The 22,637-nt window shown below is 36.7% G+C and overlaps 1 protein-coding gene across 12 annotated transcripts in view; it reads left to right on the top strand.

The window, feature by feature from the left end:
- Nucleotides 1-22,637, top strand: part of PHF21A (PHD finger protein 21A) — a 147,294-nt gene that overhangs the window by 49,118 nt on the left and 75,539 nt on the right. For 6 of the 12 annotated variants that reach the window (XM_026707580.2, XM_026707597.2, XM_026707614.2 and 3 more), the window contains exons 2-3: nt 16,339-16,380; nt 16,956-17,110. In XM_026707580.2, the coding sequence (XP_026563365.1) occupies nt 17,057-17,110 (54 nt within the window). In that variant the 5' untranslated portion in view covers nt 16,339-16,380; nt 16,956-17,056. The remainder of the gene's footprint in view (nt 1-16,338; nt 16,381-16,955; nt 17,111-22,637) is intronic. The other 6 variants (XM_087921421.1, XM_087921425.1, XM_087921423.1 and 3 more) reach the window with 2 other exon arrangements.

The following is a 22,637-nucleotide window of genomic DNA, read 5'->3' as shown; positions in this document are numbered from 1 at the left end:
AAAAATATGATCACAAACCCAAACTCTGGCTCAGATACGTAGATGACACCTTCATAATCTGGCCACACGGGAAAGAAAAACTGAACAATTTCCTCACACACCTCAACAGCCTACACCCCAAAATACAATTCACCATGGAAACAGAAGCTAACAATCAACTTCCCTCCCTAGATGTCTTAGTATACAAAAATTCCAATGGCTCCCTAGGACACACCATCTACCAGAAGAAAACACATACAAACGGCTATCTACACGCACTCTCACACCACCACCCAGCACAGATCAATTCCGTAGCCGAGACACTCATCTCCAGAACAAAATGCTTAGCCGACGAACAACACCTAAAAACTGAACTATACACTCTCGCTAGCATACCAACAGCCAATGGATTCCAAAGAAAGAAGATTACCCACCTAATCCAAAAAGAAACCCCAACCAAAATCCAAGACAGAGAACAAGAGAACGGCAAAGCCCTCCTCCCATATATAAAAGGCACTACAGACAAAATCAGCAAGATCCTCCAAAAACATTAAAACAGCATTCTGCACAAACAGAAAAATATCCACCTTCCTAAGAAACCCTAAAGACAAAATTGAGTTAGAAAACCAAGGAGTATATGAAATCCCTTGCACCGCCTGCCACACCACATACATCAGACAAACTAACAGAAGAATAAGTGCATGCATTGAAGAACACAAGAACTCAATCAAAAAAGAAGAACCGACCTCTTCCCTGGTCCAACACCTGAAAGCCACAGGACATGAGATTGACTTTAAACATACCAGAACTATCGCCAAAACCGAACACTTCAACAACAGAATAATCAGAGAAGCCATAGAGACAGAAGATGAGACACGACCACGGACCAGAAGCCGTACCGCAGCTGCATCACTACCCACTTCAAACCCCTCCGACCCATACATGAAGCAAACTGACGCCCACCATGAAGATGTGGCACGATCATGAACACGAAGCCAAAGAGCAGGATCACAGCTCACCAGCTCAAATCCCCCAGCAACTAAGGCTAACCTGAGCACAACAAAGCCCCGATCTGAACAGAACACACCCCCAGCCAATCAGAACACAGCCAACCCCCCACCCAATCAGAACACAGCCAAGCCCCCACCCAATCAAGTCACACCCCCACTAGCAGTTAAAAGGAAGAAGCAGCTGCAAGCTCACATTACTCTGAGAAGCACAAAGCTGAAGACACAAGCCTGAAGATGATGAATGAGACTTCATTGAAAGGTCACCTAGATACTTCCAATTCTACGCGGGAGAAAACCTGAATAACCAAAGATCCACGTATGTATGTATGTATGTATGTATGTATGTATGTATGTATGGTATTCAGCTTTGTTCAGGTATTTTCCCACGTCATTGTAGTTGTGCTTTTAAAGTTGTAAAGTAAAGTAAACAACTTTAAAAGCACAACTACAATGACGTGGGAAAATACCCGAACAAAGCTGAATACCATACTTACATACATACATACATACATACATACATGTTTTCGTAGATTTTCACGGGTACAGGTATGTAAGTCTAGCTGTGTTCGGGTCTTTTCCCTCCCCAGGAAATGAGGATGGCGAGTGGGACCTCACCGAAATGTCGCCAAGATACTCTTAATCTTACATGGGAAAAGACCCGAACACACCTAGACCTACATATGTATGTATGTATAAATAAATAATATATATGTTTTCTTAAGTTTTCGCGGGTACTTACATGTATGGTATTCAGCTTTGTTCGGGTATTTTCCCACATCATTATAGTTGTGCTTTTAAAGTTGTAGCAATGTTTCGGCAGAATCTCATCTGCTATCATCAGGCTTTTTTATTGTGTTCGTCTGTGAGTCAGGCTTTCACAGCCATTTCTGTTTTAAATTTGGGGCTAGCGTACTGCTGTGCCAGAATGGTTTTTTCTTAATCCTGATTGGTTGGGAGTCTTGGTCTGTGTTTATTGGTCTTGGAATTTGCTGTGTTCTGCTTGATTGGTGTTTCTAATATCTTCTGTTTGTTTTGTGGCTTTTTTTGTCTTGATTGGCTGGCAACATTGTGTTCCTGTATTGGAGGCTTTTATGCAGCTTGGCTCCGAGTAAATGGGCGGCTATCATTTATTAGGAAGCTAGGTTTCATCTGGGTGCCTGGTTGGGGTGTATTTGAGCTGGAGGTATCAGCGGGGATCTGTCTGTGCCCAGGTGTTTGCCTGGCTTGTGGTGTGGAGATTTTTTTGTTTGTGAGTGCAGGCTTCCAAATAATTGACAGTCTGGTGGAATCATCTCTTCTATTCATGCTTTCAGGTCTTTTTTCAATCTCTATGGCTTCTCTGATAATTCTGTAGCTGGGGTTTTCTATAGTGGCTAGGGTTTTGGTGCCATTGAAGTCGATGCTATGACCTGTTGCTTTCATGTGTTGGACTAGTGAGGAAGTGTGTTCCAGCTTTTTTTTACTGCATTTTTGTGTTCATCCAGGCGGGTACTTATTTTTCTATTGGTCTGTCCAATGTACGTGGCAGGGCATGATGCACAGGGGACTTCATATATGCCTTGGTTTTCCAGGTCAATTTTATCTTTGGGGTTTCTTAGGATGGCTGCTGTTTTGAAGGCAGTCTTGATGATTGATGCCTGTGTAGTATCTCACTGATTTTGTCTGTAGTACCTCTTATGTAGGGCAGGACAGCTGTTCCATAGGTCTGTTCATCTTCTAGGTCTCCATTATGTCTCAGTGTGTTTTTGTGGATCAAGCTGGTGGTTTTGCTTTTGTGGAAGCCGTTAGCTGTCAGTACGTAGTTAGGGTGCATAGTTCAGTCTTTATGTGTGTCTTGTCTGCCAGGCATTTGGTTCTGGCGATTAGTGTTTTGGCCACGGAGTTTATCTGTGCTGGGTAGTGGTGGGATTGGGCGTTGAGGTAGCGGTTGGTGCATGTTTTCTTCTGGTATATGGTGTGTCCTAGTGTGCCATCTGTTTTTTTGTAGATTAGTACATCTAGGAATATAGTTCCTAGATGTATATATGTATATATGTTTTCGTAGATTTTCATAGGTACAGGTATGTAGGTCTAGGTGTGTTCAGGTCTTTTCCCTCCCCGGCACGAAGCCGAAAGCATCAGCCTGAGGATGGTGAGTGGGACTTCGCCAAAACGTCGCCAAGATACTCTTAATCTTACACGGGAAAAGACCCGAACACACCTAGACCTACCTACCTACCTACCTACATACGTTTGTGTGTGTGTGTGTGTGTGTGTGTGTGTGTGTGTTATATATATATATATATATATATATATATATATATATATATATATATATATATATATATAATAAATTTATATTTAACATAAAGATTATGTTAAATATATTAGCTTAAAAAAAATTGTATTAGTGGTCCTCGGGATTTAAAAGTATGAGTTTGGTGGTCCCAGAGATCCGAAAGGTTGGCAACCCCTGGCCTAGAGAATTGGAAAGTATCTTAACTTATATACCCAGAGTATCAATGGATCTTACTCTTTCTTAATCTATGATTTATATAAGGACAGCAAAAAAAAATAGAATTTATATGACTCCTTTGTGTATGTGTAGAAAAGGTTGTCTAGGACAGAATTTTGTTGGAGATGTAATAAGAATGTTTCTTTAAAATGAATTTTTACGTCTTAAACACATTTCAGTGCAGGTTTATAGAACTGTAGAAGTTGCTAGCAAATTGTAACTTTTAATTAGTAGGGATGAATCATATTAAATATATTTAATTACACTTAAATAGAAATGAAATTATTTCAAAATTAGTTCTCCTCTTAGGTCTTCTATTACTGTTTGGAGTGTATCCCTATAAGACCATTCAGATGCCAAGATATCCATTCCAAAATAAGTTTCATATTTCTAACCTATATCTGACATTTTGTGTTCTTTATTATAAGGGATAGCCCTTCATTTTATAAAACTGTTATTTATATTTATTTAATTTATATTATCTTGTGTTTGTTCTTGAATATTCTCTTATAGAGCAAAATTATAAATTTAAACATTTTCCTTTTATGAACCTCTTTCAAGTTTGTTCCTTGTTCAGGTTTGTCCTTTATTTTTTCCAAGAAAATATGTTCACTGTGACTATGGTATGTAGGAAATATCTCAGAGGAATTTCATGTATGGAAATTTATATCGAGAGCATACAGTTGGAATATAGGTTTTATCTAAAACTTTTGGTAGAAGTAGTTCTATTCAGATTGTCCTTCGCTTCCGGGATACAACTTGAGAAAAATTGACTAATAGAATTGTACCCTTATTATGTGAACAGATGAACAAAAATTCAACTCAACTGAGATCTGTCAATGAATTACCTATGCTAGTATTCACCCCCAAAGTTTCCAGAATTAAAAAATAATAATTGATTTGGTCAATGTTTGTCGATAAGCTTTTTAAAGATTTCCCAAAATATTGAGATCATTGAATGAGCATATATAGAAACTAAAATCAATGTTTTAAAAATGCAATCTATCAGATCCATGTAGTACTATTTTTTCTTTGTAGGTTTCTTTTTGTAGGTGTTTTTAAACTTCTTGTCCTCACTTGGGAATGAGTGTCCCTTTGCAACATAGAACCCACAGTTAGTAATTTATTAGGTACAAAAAACTATTGTAATTTAGGATCAGGGTGATCATGTTGATTATTTAGGAATGCTCATTAGCCTGTCAATTTTATTTGGAGTAGAAAATACTTTTAGATATAAATTTGTCTATTTAACAGGTATTAATTTAAGCATGTTCCATTGTACTTGGTTTCCATAGAAATAGTGTACAGTCAATGTTATTTATAAGGTAGAAGTAAAATAGGGTGTCTAATGGGACCCCCTGCAGCTCTGATGAGGAGACTTTGGGGGAAGAATGAAGGCTCATGGGATTTTTAACAATGTTAAATGGAAACGTCTTGTAACTGCATGTAAAAGATCAATGTTAACTATAAACAAATATTTCAGTATTAGAAAAACATATTTCCTAACTTTTAAATATTTGTGTGTGTGTGTATTTGTGTTGTGTGTTTTGACTAAAAATACAAAAATGTTAATGTAAGATTTGAAAAAGTTTATAGAAATCTCCATTATAGTAAACTCTGGTTATCACATGCCAATAATTATCTGAAGCAATTTTTATGGCATTCTTAATTACTGGTTTCTTTTGAAATTTTAGTCCACCAAAAATAAAATAAGGCCGTCTGGCTGGGGTTTATTTTGGGGGGTAGGGTTTATATTATGAGCATCCAGAAAAACCATGCTAGGGCTTATTTTCTGGCTGGGTCTTATTTTCAGGGAAACACGGTATATATTTCTATTTAATACTGTTAGATTATTTCTGCCTCATCAGCCTTAAATCAAGGAATTTTTCTGAATATTAGTATTTAGACAGTAAATAGTAAGAAGCATTCTGCAACATAATGGGTAAGTTATGTCCTTAATAGGACTTTTTCCTGCATGGAGGCTTCTTCTCATAAAGTTTTTATTTTTTAGCATTTGTATTCTAAGAAGCAGTGTTTTGTTTTAAGAAACTTAATGGTTCCACCTAATAATCTTCTTGTATTGATGTTTTCTCAGTGCTTTTGCATACAAGTTCCCCTTGCATAGACCATTTATCAGGTGCTTTGTTGATGTATATAATAAAATATCTAAGTATAGTATGGATTCTAGGCAGCTTTGTTCAAATGATTTGTTTGGGGTTTTTTCCCGGTCCTATATGTGGCATATGTCCTGTTGGGATTCCTGGGTGACTCCCTATCTAAATTGCTTTTTACACTCAGGGACTAAATGGAGATTCCCAATGCAGGGTTAGCTATGAAAACATTACAGAGGATAGTATATTTCCTTCCAACTTTTCTAACAAAGAAATAATAATTCCATAGTTTGTATTAGTCCTGTTACTTTCATGCATACTTTCTGATTCAATCCTTTTGTGGAATATAGTATGGTATATCTGCAACATTTAAAATAATGAAATAATTATTCTTGTTTATATTCTAGTGCTAAAATATATATGATTCTTTTTTGTGTTTTCTAATTATTGATCCATTGATTTTTGGAAAAAGTGCTAGCTCTTGATTTAACTGGCATTATTTTTTTCCATCTAATAAATAACATTTCTGATTTAAATCTACTCCTGTTAAACTGTTATGTTGAGTTAGGATCATTAAGCAGAGTGTATGAATGCCCTGAAAACTGTGCATCTGAAACATATGAATTGTGTATATGCAGTTGGCTGTGGGCATAACAATGCCCTGAACTGGGTATTAACCATTACGGATAGTCCTTATCAGTGACCACAATTGGGATTAGCAACTCAGTTGTTTAAGGAAAGTGGCTGCTAAGTGAAACTATGACTGTGCTTATTATCTTACCTCAGCTTTCCTTTGCTTTACAGACCTGCAAAGGTCATAAATGCGAGGACTGGTTGCAAAGTTACTTTTTGTCACTGTTGAACTGTGAATTGTCATAAACAAGCCAGTCACTCATTTTGTTTCATAGAGCAGAGGTCTCCAACCTTGGCAACTTTAAGACTTGTGGACTTCAACTCCCAGAGTTCCTCAAAAAGCTGGCTGAGGAATTCTGGAGTTGATTTCCACATGTCTTAAAGTTGCCAAGGTTGGAGACCCCTGTCATAGAGTATATGGAACAAACCTGGGCCTATTTTGTAGGAGTTTTCCATGCTAATCTCTTCATCCCTCAAAGATTCCTCCACTCCTAAAATCTTGAACACCCAACTGCAGCTGATCTGATAATGTCGCAATGTTACCGATTGATCTCTTGTAGCTCTTCAGAAGTTTGGAAGCTAAATTGTAGCTTCAAAATGTTAATCCCAGTCACATATGGATAAAGATTTTGGCAGGGAAGATTTTCAGTGCCAGAATGGAAACACTAGTGTGTTGCCTGCACTGGACTCCATCTAGGCCTAGGGCACTGAGGCAGCTGACTTCCTTTCTACCGCCTCAGTGAAAGTTCATCCTGTAGTCATTGGCCATTGCTTGTGAAAAAAATCCCCCTCTCCTTCATTCCCATTTTCATTCTAGAAGATGGAGAGGAACAATATAAGATGGAAGTGGTATTAAACTGTAGAGACAGAAGGGAGCATGTCGAGCATTGATACACTAGAAAGGCTACCCAGAGTTTGAAAGGTCACAGCAGGCAGCAACACATGTTCATCCACCGCAGTTGGCATAACATTTCATTACCAGTACTCCAACAAATTCGATTCTCAAAGTCACAGACTTAGCAGAGACAAGCCCTGACCAAGGTGAACAGGAGGAGTTATTCTATGGGATGGAGGAAACTCTGAGTATACCAGAGAGCAAGTAGGGGAAATAAATCAACTCCTTCCACACCAGGCAAGTAGTACAAGACATGACAGATCCCCAAGTGAGGGATAGCTATCCTTCAACTGGAGCAGATGATTTATGGGATACCCTGGGTGCTCTGTGGCAATTTCTGGGGGAAGAGGGGAGTGACACAGTTACATTTTGTTCTCACAGCTCACAACCTTTTTTCCCTGGGAACTTGGAAGAGGTAGATGAATCTGTTGATGAAGGATGATAGAATGGGTGGATGACCTTGGAGGACAATGGAGAGAGATTCCTGCCTAGGAAACAATCAGAGAAGAGAAGGGGATGCTCCCAAAGGCTTAATGGCCAGAGGAAGAAAATTAGAAAGGATCCACTCTTAATTGATCAGACAATTAAAAGTGATGGGAAGTTTGTACTTTTAGTCTTATTAAGATCTTATAAGTCTTATAAGATTTACAATAAATAGAATTAGCTCATTTACAAGTAGTCCTTGATTTATGAGGTTACTTAACAACTGTTTGAAAGTAAGACTGAACCAGGAATAGATGCTTTAAAGTTCATAAAACACTTCTGGCCACTGTAAAATGTGCCACACCTCTCGCCAATCACATGACCCCATTTCTGATACTTGCCAACCAGCTCTCCTTTACAACTTGTTGCAGCATCCTGCACATAGCCACAATTTGCAGTGGTTTTTTTTTTGCCAGTTTCCTAAGAATGGATTTGCACTTAAGACTATAATATTTGCTTAGTGACCACAGTGATTACCTTAATGATGGTCACAAAAAATGTGAGATCTGGTCATGTGTATGCCACTTTATGATGGCAAGATATCCCAACATCCAATGATGTATATGGCGCAAGAAGAACAACTTAGGACCCCATATCTTGTCCCAATTGCATTTTTAAGTTGAGGACTACCTATGTTTCCTATCTGGTTTACCTGGGAGGGCTGACAGAGTACAGTTTTTGAGTCAAATACAGCACCGCTTAATCGTCATGCCATTCAGCCTCATTTAAATATCTTGGTAATCATTATCTGATGGGATAATTTATTAAATGTGTTATGGATTTAATTATTTTTTACATATTTAAAAGTATTTTTATCCTGCCTTTATTCTTTTATAAATAATGAAGGTAGCAAATTTCTAACATTCCTTCCTCCTATTTTTCCTAGAAGAACAGCCCTATGAGGTGGGTGGTGTTGAGAGGGACTGTCTGGTCCAAAGTCATCCACACAGCTTTCATGCCTAAGATGGGGACTAGAACTCACATTCTCCTGATTTCTAGCCTGGTGACTTAACCACTAGACTTACCTTGCCATAGTTTTTGTTTTTATTTATTCTTGGCAATTTTGCTGACTGCTTTGCTGATGTCAAGGTACGCTACATCTGCTCCTATCATCTGATAAGGAATTGTCCTTTGAAAAGATACAATTAATCTAAGATTTGTTATTGATGAATCCATGCTTATGAAACGGCCTAGAATCTTCCTAGTATTAATATCAGACTAATTAGTCTAAAGCAGGGTTGTCAAATTCGCATTGTCACATAACGTATCATGACTTTTCCACCTTCACTAAATTGGGCGTGGCCAGTGCGTGACACATCCGGCCCATGGGCCGCGAGTTTGGCAGCTCTGGTCCAAAGCTTTCTGGATCCTCTTTTCCTCCCTTTTTTTCCTTTGAAAATTTCTCTGACATCCTAGAATGAAATTCCTCTAAACTAATTTTTAAAAAAGTACCAGTAGTCCTTGAGTTACGGCCACAACCAAGCCCTAAATTTCTGTTACTGAGGCATTTGTTCAGTGAGTTTTGCCCCATTTTGTGACCTTTCTTGTCACATTTGTTAAGTGAATCACTGCATTTGTTAAGTTAGTAATACAGTTGTTAAGTGAATCTGGCTTCCCCATGGACTTTGCTTGTCTGAAGGTCATAAAGTGATCCCATGCCCCAGGACACCGCAACCGTCATAAATATGAATCAGTTGCCAAGTGTCTGAATTTTGATCAGTTGACCATAGGGATTCTGCAACAGTCATAAGTCTGAAAATGGTGATAAGTCATTTTTCAATGCCATTATAACTTTGAACTGTCACTAAACGAACTGTTGTAAATTGGAGATTACCTATATATAGTCCCTGACCATTTTTCTATCCAAACTCAGACTTCCATTTTACCCCTTCACTTTTCATTACATAATTATTGATCGTTTCATTGGGGAAGATTGCAGCAAAACCAGTTGAGTCTTTTTTACTGTAGAATGAAATTGTGATAATGAACAGCTCATCTGAAGAATCACAATTGCGATTTGCAGAGTATTAACATATCAGACAGAAGAGTTTTAGCTTTGCCGTTTCCTTGAGATGTTATATTCTTTTTATACAACTAAAAGTTCATAGGAAAGTCTGCAAAAACTCACTTTAATAATCTGAACTGATATCATTCAGTCAGAAATTTACCACCTTTATGAAAAGTATCTTTTTAAAACATCCACTGATGAGCTATGTTGTATGGATATAAACATATTTAATATGATTTATCTTTATTTTAAAGTTATATAATTATTACTTTTTTACAGGCATTCAGATTAAAATTCATTTTTAAGAACTATTTTAGTCATTGTTGAAAATAAATTGCTTGTTTATAAAATAATTGGTTAACTTAGGAATGTGTGTTTTCATGTTGAATTAAAATTAAAATTCATTTAAACTGCTGCAACATTTTGCTGCTGTTTAATTAAATTATATGAAATTGTGTTGGATTCTACACATATCAAAGGAGTAATGTTTTTGTTAAGTATGATCTGACGATAATAAAAAGAAAAGCTTTTTTTAGTTTTGGAAGATAAGTAGTACTCAATATTTCTTATGAACTTATTGTATGTAGTATGTCTAGTAAGTTCGGACTGAAGAAGACCCTGTCAAGTCTTTGAGAAATCACAATAGAACATTTGATTTTTTTTTTTTATGTCTTTATTTAATTTCTCATCAGGTTTGCTATAGACATCCTCATAGACACAAATTCTAATCTAAATTTTTCTAGGGTCATTATTATAAGTTTGTCATTATTTGATTTTTATCCTATTTTGTTGGGTGCATGTGTCTATATATATAAGTATATGTATGTTTATATCACCTAAGGCAGTCAACATGCCTAATAATCCTGCCTCCTTCATATTTTTCCCACAGCACCAACCCTGAGAGATGGTTTGAGCTGAGAGAGCCCAAAATCACCTAGCTATCTCTTTTGCCTAAGAGAGACCTAGAACTCATAGTCCCCTGGTTGCTAGACTATCACCTAAACTACTAATGAAATAATCTTCATTTAGGGACCAACATTGAAATTGGCAAAATGAAGTTATTTTTAAGTCAAACCATGATTATTGTGCTTAAGATCTTACTTAAGCTTTCCTTTGTTTTTTAGGATGTGTGAAGGTCATAAACACAAGCATGGGGTGTAAAGTTAGCTTTTCAGCATTGCCATAACTGTGAATGGTCTCTAATCGAGGCAGTTGTAAAGAGGGATACCTGTATTTCAACTTGACTCTTTCATAGTCAGAATTTAGATACATTTAGATAGTATTTAGATTTAAGTATTTATTGTTAATTTAGCTAATATGAGAATTTAGAATCAGAATACATATATCACATTTAAAGAGAAATTGCTATGCTATATTCTCTGTTAAATTACTATAAAAGATATTAAAAGAGTTAGAAACTGTATTTTTTTATTTTTGTGGCTCCCTAAAGCTCACAAATAACAGAAATTGCTTGAAGAAATAGTAAGCACTTTGAAGATATTAGGCATTCAATTCATTTTTATGTCCCTTCCGTCCATAATTATGGAATACATTATTCCTATATATTTCATGAAATGGAGAATATGTACACATTATTTAACAGATGCAAGGTATATTTCATGGATTAGTATGAAATTAAATCTTAGTTTTTAAATTTGTAAGTGATTTGTACCTGTATTTTGAGGCAATATGCATTATAAATCATTTAACACTGTAGTACTGCATGTTTATTGAGGTTTTCCAATAGGAAATATAATATATCAACTTATTAAAAAATTCACTCTACATTTGTGTGTGTGCTAAGATAATTTAGTGTGAATGTGGAATAATTAGGATAACATAAATTGTGCAGGAAGTTATATGACTCTTGGAAGAGCTAAGTTTGTTTTTTAGCCTAACTTAATTCAAAAATTTTCGTATGTTTCTGTAATTTAAAAATATAAATAGCAAATTTGCACAATTTAATCTTCTAGCATAGAACTGAATAGTGATGATATAATCCATTTTTAGATGTAACAGATAACACATAATAACAGATAATCAGAGTTGGAAGGAACTTTGCAGGTCATCTAGTCCAACCCCACCGCCCAAGCAGGAGACCCTACACGATTTCTGACAAATGGCAGTCCAATCTCTTCTTGAAAGTCTCAAGTGATGGCGCTCCCACAACTTCCAAGGGCAAGCTGTTCCATTGGTTGGTTGATCTCAGTGTCAGAAAGTTTCTTCTTATTTCCAGGTTAAATCTCTCCTTGTTCAGTTTCCATCCATTATTCCTTGTCTGGCCTACAGGCGCTTTAGAAAATAGCTTGACCCACTCCTCCCTGTGGCAGCCCCTCAAATATTGGAAGATCTCTATCATGTCTCCCCTGGTTCTTCTCTTTACTAGACTAGCCAAGCCCAGTTCCTGCAACCGTTCATTGTATGTTTTAGCCTCCAGTCCCCTAATCATCCTGGTTGCTCTTCTCTGTACTTTTTCTAGAGTCTCAACATTTTTTTTATAATGTGGTGAACAAAACTGGATGCAGTACTCTAGGTGAGGTCTTACTAAGGCCTTATAGAGTGGTATTAGTACTTCCCTTGATCTTGATTGTATCCCTCTGTTAATACAACTTAGGATTGCCTTAGCTTTTTTGGCTCCTGGTGCACACTGCTGGCTCATATTTAGCTGGTTGTCCACTAGGACTCCAAGATCCCTCTTCCAGTTACTGCTATTGAGCCTGGTTTCACCCAGACTATATGTGTACTTTTGGTTTTTCTTGCCTAAGTGTAGGGCTTTACTTTTCTCTACATTGAATTTCATTTTGTTAGATACGGCCCAGTATTCTATCTGTCAAGATCCATCTAGATCTTGAGCCTATCTTCTTGGCTGTTAGCTATTTCTGCCACCTTAGTATCATCTGCAAATTTGGTAAGTTCCCGTTCTATTCCCTCATCATAAGTCGTTCATGAAGATATTGAAGAGTACTGGGCCTAAGATGGAATCTTGTGGCACCCCACTGCTTACTTCCCTCCATGTAGATTTAGACCCATTAAGGACTACTCGTTTATGGTTTGCCAGCCATTTGCGAGTCCATCTAGTGGTGGTGCTATCTATTCCACCTTTTTCTAGCTTACTAAGAAGTAGGTTGTGGTCTCCTTTGTTGAATGCCTTGCTGAAATCTAACTAGGTTATGTCCACAATATTTTGCTGGTCTACTAATTTAGTCACTGTGTTGAAGAATGAAATAAGATTGGTTTGGAATGATCTGTTCTTAACAAACACATGCTGACTGCTAGTTATTACTTTACTTGTTTCTAGATGTTGGCAGATCTGTTTTTTTATTATCTTTTTCAGTATCTTCCCGGGTATTGATGTATGCATAATGCCATTTTAATGAGTTTCAATTAAAAATTTAGCTTTTCAAATATTTCCTGGTTTGATGTTCTGTTATTTTTCAAATTTGTACTAGTGTTTTCGAGGTGTAGAATTTCAAACTTCAGTTGCAAGGAGTTGTTAAGGAATAAAGAGAAAAAAGTATTTGTAGAACTATTTAGGTGGTTATTCATCGTTTTATTCAAAATAGACCCAGAATGTAAATATAAGGCTCACAAAAACTAAATACCTTTATTAATTGTTAGATCTTGGCTAAAGTTAGAGCAAGTGGAGTATGTTTGGTCAAACTGCAAATAGTCCCTAGCAGGATTCAAAGAAAGCGAAAGAATACTGAAAATAAGTACACTGCTCAAAAAAATAAAGGGAACACTTAAACAACACAATGTAACTCCAAGTCAATCACACTTCTGTGAAATCAAACTGTCCACTTAGGTAGCAACACTGATTGACAATCAATTTCACATGCTGTTGTGCAAATGGAATAGACAACAGGTGGAAAGCATAGGCAGTTAGCAAGATTAAAGTGGAAAAAAAAATTAAAGTGATAAAAAACACTACAAGCTGATCCAACTTTGATGTAATGTCCTTAAAACAAGTCAAAATGAGGCTCAGTAGTGTGTGTGTGGCCTCCACGTGCCTGTATGACCTCCCTATAACGCCTGGGCATGCTCCTGATGAGGTGGCAGATGGTCTCCTCAGGGATCTCCTCCCACACATGGACTAAAGCATTCCCCAACTCCTGGACAGCCTGTTGGTAGATGGAGCGAGACATGATGTCCCAGATGTACTTAATTGGATTCAGGTCTGGGGAACGAGCAGGCCAGTCCATAGCATCAATGCCTTCATCTTGCAGGAACTGCTAACACACTCAAGCCACATGAGGTCTAGCATTGTCTTGCATTAGGAGGAACCCAGGGCCAACCGCACCAGCATATGGTCTCACAAAGGGTCTGAGGATCTCATCTTGGTACCTAATGGCAGTCAGGCTACCTCTGGCAAGCACATGGAGGGCTGTGCGGCCCCCTAAAGAAATGCCACCCCACACCATTACTGACCCACTGCCAAACCGGTCATGTTGGAGGATGTTGCAGGCAGCAGACCCTGTCACGTCTGTCACACGTGCTCAGTGTGAATCTGCTTTCATCTGTGAAGAGCACAGGATGCCAGTGGCGAATTTGCCAATCTTGGTGTTCTCTGGCAAATGCCAAACGTCCTGCACGGTGTTGGGCTGTCAGCACAACCCCCACCTGTGGACGTCGGGCCCTCATACCACCCTCATGGAGTCTGTTTCTGACCATTTGAGCAGCCACATGCACATTTGTGGCCCGCTGGAGGTCATTTTGCAGGGTCTGGTGTTCCTCCTGTCCCTCCTTGCACAAGGGCGGAGGTAGTGGTCCTGATGCTGTGTTGTTGCCCTCCTACGGCTTCCTCCACGTCTCCTGATGTACTGGCCTATCTCCTGGAAGCGCCTCCATGCTCTGGATACTACCCTGACAGACACAGCAAACCTTCTTGCCACAGCTCGCATTGATGTGCCATCCTGGATGAGCTGCACTACCTGAGCCACTTGTGTGGGTTGTAGACTCCGTCTCATGCTACCACTAGAGTGAAAGCACCGCCAGCATTCAAAAGTGACCAAACCATCAGCCAGAAAGCATAGGAACTGAGAAGTGGTCTGTGGTCTCTACCTGCAGAACCACTCCTTTATTGGGGATGTCTTGCTAACTGCCTATGCTTTCCACATGTTGTCTATTCCATTTGCACAACAGCATGTGAAATTGATTGTCAATCAGTGTTGCTGCCTAAGTGGACAATTTGATTTCACAGAAGTGTGATTGACTTGGAGTTACACTGTGTTGTTTAAGTGTTCCCTTTATTTTTTTGAGCAATGTATATACTGTATATATATAGGATAGCTGGGTTGGAAGAAGTTGTAGATGGTTTTAAAAATGGAGAAAAAAACATAAATAACAGTCACTATGCTATTCATACTACTCTGGTAGCTGAAAATGCAAATGATCCAGAAGCTCTAGTAATGAAAATTAAGGAAGGCAATAAAATGGGACTATTACAGAAAAAGAAGAGTAAGAAAACTAATGACAACAGGTACCATAACAAATTTAGAATTGAAAATGAAAATACTGAAGTTACAGCATGACTTAATCTATCAAGAGTCTTTTAGAATCTGTCAACAGTGTATGGAATTAGCTGTGCACCACAGATAGCATTTGATAAACAGCAGTGAAGGCCTCAGAAAATAATTCAGATATGTTGTGTCTATCCCCATAAAAATTAAAATTGTGCTAGTGGTTTTCCCTGTGATAATCCATGATTGGACTTAGAAGAACTGAGGAAGAAAGAAATTTTTAAAATCAGAGCACTCTTCAGAATACTATTAGTGGCCAAAAAACCATACATCATAGAATTAATCAACCCAGATTTCTCATTTGATGCACAAATGACTAGGTTTAAATTATCCTAATTTGGGACAAAATTATGAGAGTTAGTAGTTGTCTCTTGAAGTCTATAATGCTTTCAGTGGTGAAACAAAAGAAGAAGAAAAAGGACTGTCAGCAGCAAGGCGGATGGACTTTATTGCAGAGGCAGTGGGTGCACCACTGCATGACCTGAAGGATCAGGTTGAGGACAGATCTTCTTGGGGAAAATCAGTGTGATTGCACTGATTTGATGGCACATCATCATAATCAGAATTCCATTTCTGGGAGCAAGAACAATTAATTAGAAAGTAGGTTATAAACTGGATAGATCTGGGTTACTTACAGATATTAAGGGATATTTCAGTAAATTTATCGCTTAAGATTATTGAGCCCACTTAACAATACTACAAATATTTAATTCATTAATTCATTCTGGTTTGGAGTTTGGCTTTGCTTTCAGGTGTTTTCAGCAGGCAAAAAGGAATAATAAGGATTGAATTCTGTTTAAAATACTTGTCCATTTGGAAAAAGAATTTTACCCCTATTCTAATATAGCAAAGTTGTCAAAGGTACTTCACCCATTTTCTTCCAATTCCTAAGTTTCCTTCCTGTCATATATATGTATGTATGTATGTATGTATGTGTGTATGTATGTATGTATGTGTGTTTTCTTAAGCTTTTGCAGGTACTTACATGTATGTTATTCAGCTTTGTTCGGGTATTTTCCCAGGTCATTATAGTTGTGCTTTTAAAGTAGCATTTCGGCAGAATCTATAATAATAATAATAATATAATATATATATTCATAATTTCATAAAAAGTTTTTTGACAGTTGTCTCCTAATTGTATTTTTATTATTCAAAAGTTAGTATTGATATATTGTTAACGGATCAATTCCTCTCTCTCTTTTGTAGGGGGGCTAGAGGGCTGAAGAGGATACTTGTTTAGCAAAGTTGGTAAGCTGCTTTACTCTTGCAGTTTCTATACAAGTTAATTTAGAATGTACACTTTTTAGCTTGACATCAGTTAAATAAAGTATATTGTGTGAAATATTTATTACAGAACATAATGTTCTTAGAAGGGGATCTTAAAGCACCAGTATAAACTTGGTATATAACACTTTAAAAGGTGGCAAAAAAGGTCTAGATTCAGAATTATTTAATTGTAGTTTTTAATATTTTATGGCCATTAGAATGGCTCTGAAAAAATGTTACAGATCTTTTGTAAATTAATTACTGGAAGAAGTGGTTTAGTTTCTCGGTATTATCTTATTTTCATTTAATATAAAGTAAGTGTGTGTGTGTGTGTGTGTGTGTATGCAGTGAATATTTAGTATTTGTCATTTGTTTTAACAAATAATTTTAGGAATATACATTTTCAATTTTATGGACATTTATTATGAAATAAGTTACATCAGACTTTTAGAACTTAGTGTCAGATAAGTGTATGACTCTTAGTTGTCGTGTTCTGTAGAACAATTATGCTGTAAAGTTGTTGATTTTTCCCCTTTTATTAAAATACTTTTTTATAGGACTACTGTAAAAGCAAAGTTTTTCTTTTCATTAAAACAAGCATCTGAAGGTGTGGGGATTTGGTAACCTCAACAGCGCAAGAAAGTGGAGAAGGCAGAGAATGGAGTTGCAGACTCTACAGGAGGCTCTGAAAGTAGAAATTCAGGTTCACCAGGTAAATAACTTTTTTCCCTTTGTTTCACTTGCAAAACTTATTAGAAACAATTCTAATTTCAAGAGATTGGGCTAAAAATACTAGTTTCTTGGTAAGTTTTGGCACATTTCTAAATTCAGCATTATGGTTAGTGTTCGTCTGTTTTTATTTCTGATGTTTGTTGTCCACAATTTTCTGGGACTCGAAGTATTCATTGGTCTTCCATAAAATATATACTTCACATACACATACATATGAAATTTAAAACGTATATTATTTAAAGGTCTCAGGAGACAGAGACAGAAAAAGCATAGAAATACAACAAAAATGAATTTAGTTAAGTGTGCTCTTTTTAACATTTTTAATACTCCACCAATTCTTTTCTAAGCCAGGTGAGTTCTTTACCTTTTTTTCAACTTTCTGAAACCATGCATTACCAAACTATTTCCTTGTTTTCAGCTCATAAATTATGGTTATTGAACATGAGGTGAACATACACAGTTCTTACAATCCATGCAACATTAAAAACATATATGTAATTCATGAAACTGATCACAAAATTTGGATCCTATAAGTTTCTGAAATGGTTAATAAAATTTGTAAACTTTACACTCTGATCTTGAAAGCAGCATGTATACAGATACTGCAAGACACTAACTGACAGGTATGCCTTTTTTGTCTTATTGTCTTCCTTACAAAGCTGTAAGGACATAATGCTATGATTTTAACATTTATTTTCTCTAAAAGGTACAGTAATTTGGCTTTGAATTGAAAGACATTGAAGTCACTCTGGTCTCTATTATCAAGATTTAAGAGGGTGAACTTTAAGGAATTTCTTTTTCAACTTTGTTCATTTGAATTATTGGTGAAGTGCTAATATCTACTAAAGAGATTCCAGCTTATGCTGGTAACCAAAGTGAACAGAAGTTGCCCCTGGGCTAATACTTGAATGCCAGTGAATAAATAGCTCGAATATTCAGGAGGTTCCTACAAGAGGGATAGAACACTTTCAGTTTTGTGTTAATTTCCAATAGGTTAATAACTTTTGAGTATTTATTTCTAAGTTACCCGCCTTTTAAGATGGCTATTGGCATTTTAACTCCAGACATTTTAGATACTATTGATTGTCTAGGTTATCTCCAACACTTGTTCAAACTGTTATAGTTTTCTTGATAGCGGACCTATAATGAGAAAAATCAGGGAGAGTACAATCCTATTATTTTTTCAAACTTTTCAGTTTAGAAAATTGAGATTGATATCAGTTATTTCGAAGATAAACTAGGAATACCCCAGAACCTCATTCTACACATACTACCAAAATTCATTGGCAAATAACGCTTTAAATTTTATGGCAGAGAAGTAGGAAACAACCTATTTAAAAGAGATGCTCTTTTCATCTGTGTATATATGCCTTCAAGTTAGTTGACACCTGGTGACTTCATGGACAGTTTTCTAAGCAACATTTTTGTAAATGGTTTGCCATTGCCTTCTGAGAACTGAGAAGAATTCTGTCCTAAGGCCGGTCTAGAACTCAATTCCCTCCACTTCTAGTCCAGTGCTTTACCATGAGTTTAAACAGGCTTTTTTGGAAGAATTAGGAATTTTAAAAAAGTTAAAAATATCCCAAATTGTATGTACTTGAGATTTGCGATTACTGGTATATATAAAGTTCAAAAATAGCTTTAAATATGTTCACTTACTTTTAAAATGATGACAAAAGAAATATGTATTTTAATAAATACATGTACACAAAATGTATTGTAGAACTTTGTAACTGGTTTAAACAACTTGAATTTGTGAGGCAGTGATGGCAAAAGTATGCTGTCTGCTAAGATAGTGATACCTTTCTTCCAGATCTTTCTGAAATACAGGTTAGGCAATTGCCAGTTAAAGAATGTTTGTTTATCTACAAATCTTTAACTTGTGGTTTGTTTGACTTTGTTCTGATCCTGTCCACTTTACTCTTTAACTCTTACCCTTGGCATGCCACATAATGCCGAATGCTTCCATCAATTTGGAAAAGATAATCTTTTCGTACCTATTGAGGTATAGTTTACTTCTTGATAAGTGTCTTCTGGGAATTGGGAATTCCTTCAATAGTAGCATTTGAACCTGGGATCATTGTTTCCACAAGGTGGTGCTAGGGAACTATTACTCTGTATTTTGACACTATTTTGACATATAAAATAGCCCTGTATTTTATCTCCTATAATATTAAAGAACATTGTGCAATCTTTCAGATCATCCATTGTTTTGGGATGATAGCTCTGATTTCAAGTGAGTTAGTAAATCTGTATCTCTGTGTATCCGTATCTTATTTAATGGAAAGACTGAATAAGAGCTGTTGCACTGTATCTACGAAAAAGCTAGATTTGACAGTAAGAAATTCATCAAATTGAATCAATTATAGTCAGTGTGCCATTTGTGGCCCTCCCAATACATGGAAACTGGGCAGAATAAACTTCTGCAACACACTTTATACATAGCTTGCTACAAAAATATCTCAAACTTTAATTGTTAGGCTTTTGAGTAAAAAAAACTACATTGCCCAGACACCTTCCAGAAAATGCTTTAGAAACCGGATTGCCTTAAAGGAGGCATGCATATCAGAAAAACTGTACATAGAATGAAAAAGATTTGATAGATGCTTTCTTGAAAATAATTTTGATGGCCATTTTCATGGTCAAATATGGCTTGGATTACATTTGAAAAATTGTTCCAGCTCTTAAAATTTGATTATATCAAGGTTTGATTATACAATGCATTCAGTAAGTATTCAGACCCCCTTCACTTTGGTCAATTTTGTTATGCTGCTGCCTGGTTCTACAGTTGTTGAAATTCATTTTTTTCTCATTAATCAGTATTCCATAACAAAGTGAAAACAGAATTTTAGAAATGTCTATAAATTCATTAAAAATGAAAAAAATGAAACATCACATTGGCATAAGCATTCAGACCCTTTGCAACAACATATAGCTCCAGTGCTCCCTATTTCTCTTGATTGTTGCTGACATGTTTTTACACATTGATTGGAGTCCACCTGTGGTAAATTAAATTTATTGGACATGATTTGGAAAGGCAGAGAGAAGGCCTTGTAGAAGGCCTCACAGCTGACAATACATACTGTAGCAGAGCAAAAGCCATGAGGTCAAAAAAACTGCCTGCAAAAGCTCACAGACCAGAGTTATTGCAAGGCTCAGGTCTGAGGAAGACTTCAATAAAATTTCTGCTGCACTGAAGGCTCCTAAGAACACAGTGGCCTCTTTAATTCTCAAATTGAGGAAGTTTGGCACAACCAGGACTCTTCTAAGAGTTGGCTGCCTGGTCAAACTGAACAATCGGGGGGAAGGGCCTTAGAGAAGTGACCAAGAACCCAACGGTCACTGATTGAGCTCCAGAGATCCTGTGTGGAAATGGGACAGAGTTCCAGAAGAACAACCATCAATACAGTCCTCCACCAATCTGGGCTTTATGGCAGAGTGGCTAGAAAAAAGCTGCTCCTTAGTACAAAACACATGAAACCCAGCTTGGTGTTTGTAAAAAAGCACCTGAAAGACTCTCAGACTGTGAGGAACAAGATTGTCTGGTCTGATGAAACCAAGATCGAACTGTTTGGCCTCAATTCTGAACGTTATATCTAGAGGAAACCAGGCACCGCTCATTATCTGCCCAGTATCATCCCAACAGTGAAGCATGGTGGCGGCAGCATAATGCTGTTGGGGTGTTTTTCAGCAACAGGGACTGGCCGACTGGTCAGGATTGAGGGAAAGCAGAATGGAGCAAAATACAGGGATATCCACAATTAAAACCTGTTCCACAGTGCTCAGGATCTCAGACTGAGCTGAAAATTCACTCTCCAATATGACAATGATCCTAAAATCACAGCCAAGACAACACAGGGGTGGCTAGTTATAACTCTGAAAATGTCCTAGAGTGGCCTAGCCGGAGCCTTGACTCTATTGAACATCTTAGAGAGACCTTAAAATGGCTCTCCTGAAAATGGTTATCACCCAACTTGACTGAGTTAGACAGGATTTGCAAGAAAGAATGGCAGAAAATCCACCAATTCAAGTGTACAGAGCTTGTCGCTTCATACCCAGAAAGACTCAAGGCTGTAATTGCTACCAAAGGTGCTTCTTCAAAGTACTGAGTGAAGGGTCTGATTACTTATGCCAATTTGATATTTCAGTTTTTTCTCTTTAATAAATGTACAGACATTCCTAAAATTTTGTTATTATGGGATATTGAATATAGATTAATGAGAAAAATACGAATTTTAACAACTGTAGAATCAGGCTGTAGCATAACAAAATTGACAACAGTGAAGGTGGTCTAAATGCTTTCTGAATGCACTGTGGGCAAAATCATAGGACCACATCCATATATTTTTAAGCAGAAGCAAGCTGAAAAATATCCTATGTAAGTAGAACTGACATAAATTTGAGTTGAAGACACACAACAAAGCCTCACATTCAAAGTCTCACATTACCTTTAATCCTTCGCATATGTTGTCAGTTTTTCATCACAGACAGATCAATAATGTTTTTTTTAGATTTTTGTTTATTATTTTGCTGTGTATATGTAAAATGTACATATATAAACATTTTTACTTAAATTCTTTGATCCTGATGCTGTTGTAACTTCTGACTTGCAGTCTTTGATTAAGGTTTTGTGTCTTCTACTTGAATATTTCTAAAACAGTGTCTTTATTAGAAATTGAAACATGTAAAATGAAATTCATGTAATCTATGTGACCTTTAGAAAAGTAAGTTTGAATGCCTTATCTTTTTAATTTAATGATAGACTGTTTTAAACCTATGAAATAAGATTCTATTGACCTTAAAATTGTTAATTCAGCAAAATAATCATACTTCGGATACTTGTGATAATGTTTAATTAAGGGGTTTTTTGGTTATTGGAGATATAATAAAGAAGTTGGAAGGTGAACTAACACAGTTCAGGCTTATAATATTTTGGCTACATTTTGGACTGAAAACATAGGATTGTAAGTGCAACTCTATAAAGAGTGCTGCCACTCAGTGATGCACGCATTCCTCTAAATTATATCTCTAGTAAATGAAATATGTCAGTGTACCAAGATTAATGGATACTTTGTGATGGGATGATAGTTACTCAGATTTGCATCTGGCTTTGATGATGTCAGTTGTTTGTCACCCACCCATACGATGTAAATTTGATATTTGATTGCTACTGAAGAAGTGTTTAGAATGCTGCCCTTTAGATTTTTGGAGTTCCATTTACATCATTGTAGTCTATGGCAGTGGAACACTGTTGACTTGATCCTTGCCTATCTTGGCTGATAAGATCTAACAAAGCAATTATTGACTTTGTAAGCATGAGTGGCATTGAATATCTCGTAATCACTTCTGAAGGATGCAGTATATGCCCTTTCCTAAAGAGAATCTCCATGGATCCAAAAAAGTTAATATGCCTGCTTTGACTATAATTACTGAGAGTCAACTTTAACTTCTCTTAAATTATTCTAGTTACCACTGGCCTTAATGCTGTACTTAATGGGGTAGACAAT

This window comes from Pseudonaja textilis, chromosome 1 (genome assembly GCF_049901715.1).
Source record: "Pseudonaja textilis isolate UNSWEBS1 chromosome 1, rPseTex1.2, whole genome shotgun sequence".
Lineage (NCBI taxonomy): Eukaryota > Metazoa > Chordata > Lepidosauria > Squamata > Elapidae > Pseudonaja > Pseudonaja textilis.
The sequence above is the reverse complement of the archived record's forward strand: the minus strand, read 5'-3'. Positions and strand labels throughout refer to the sequence as shown.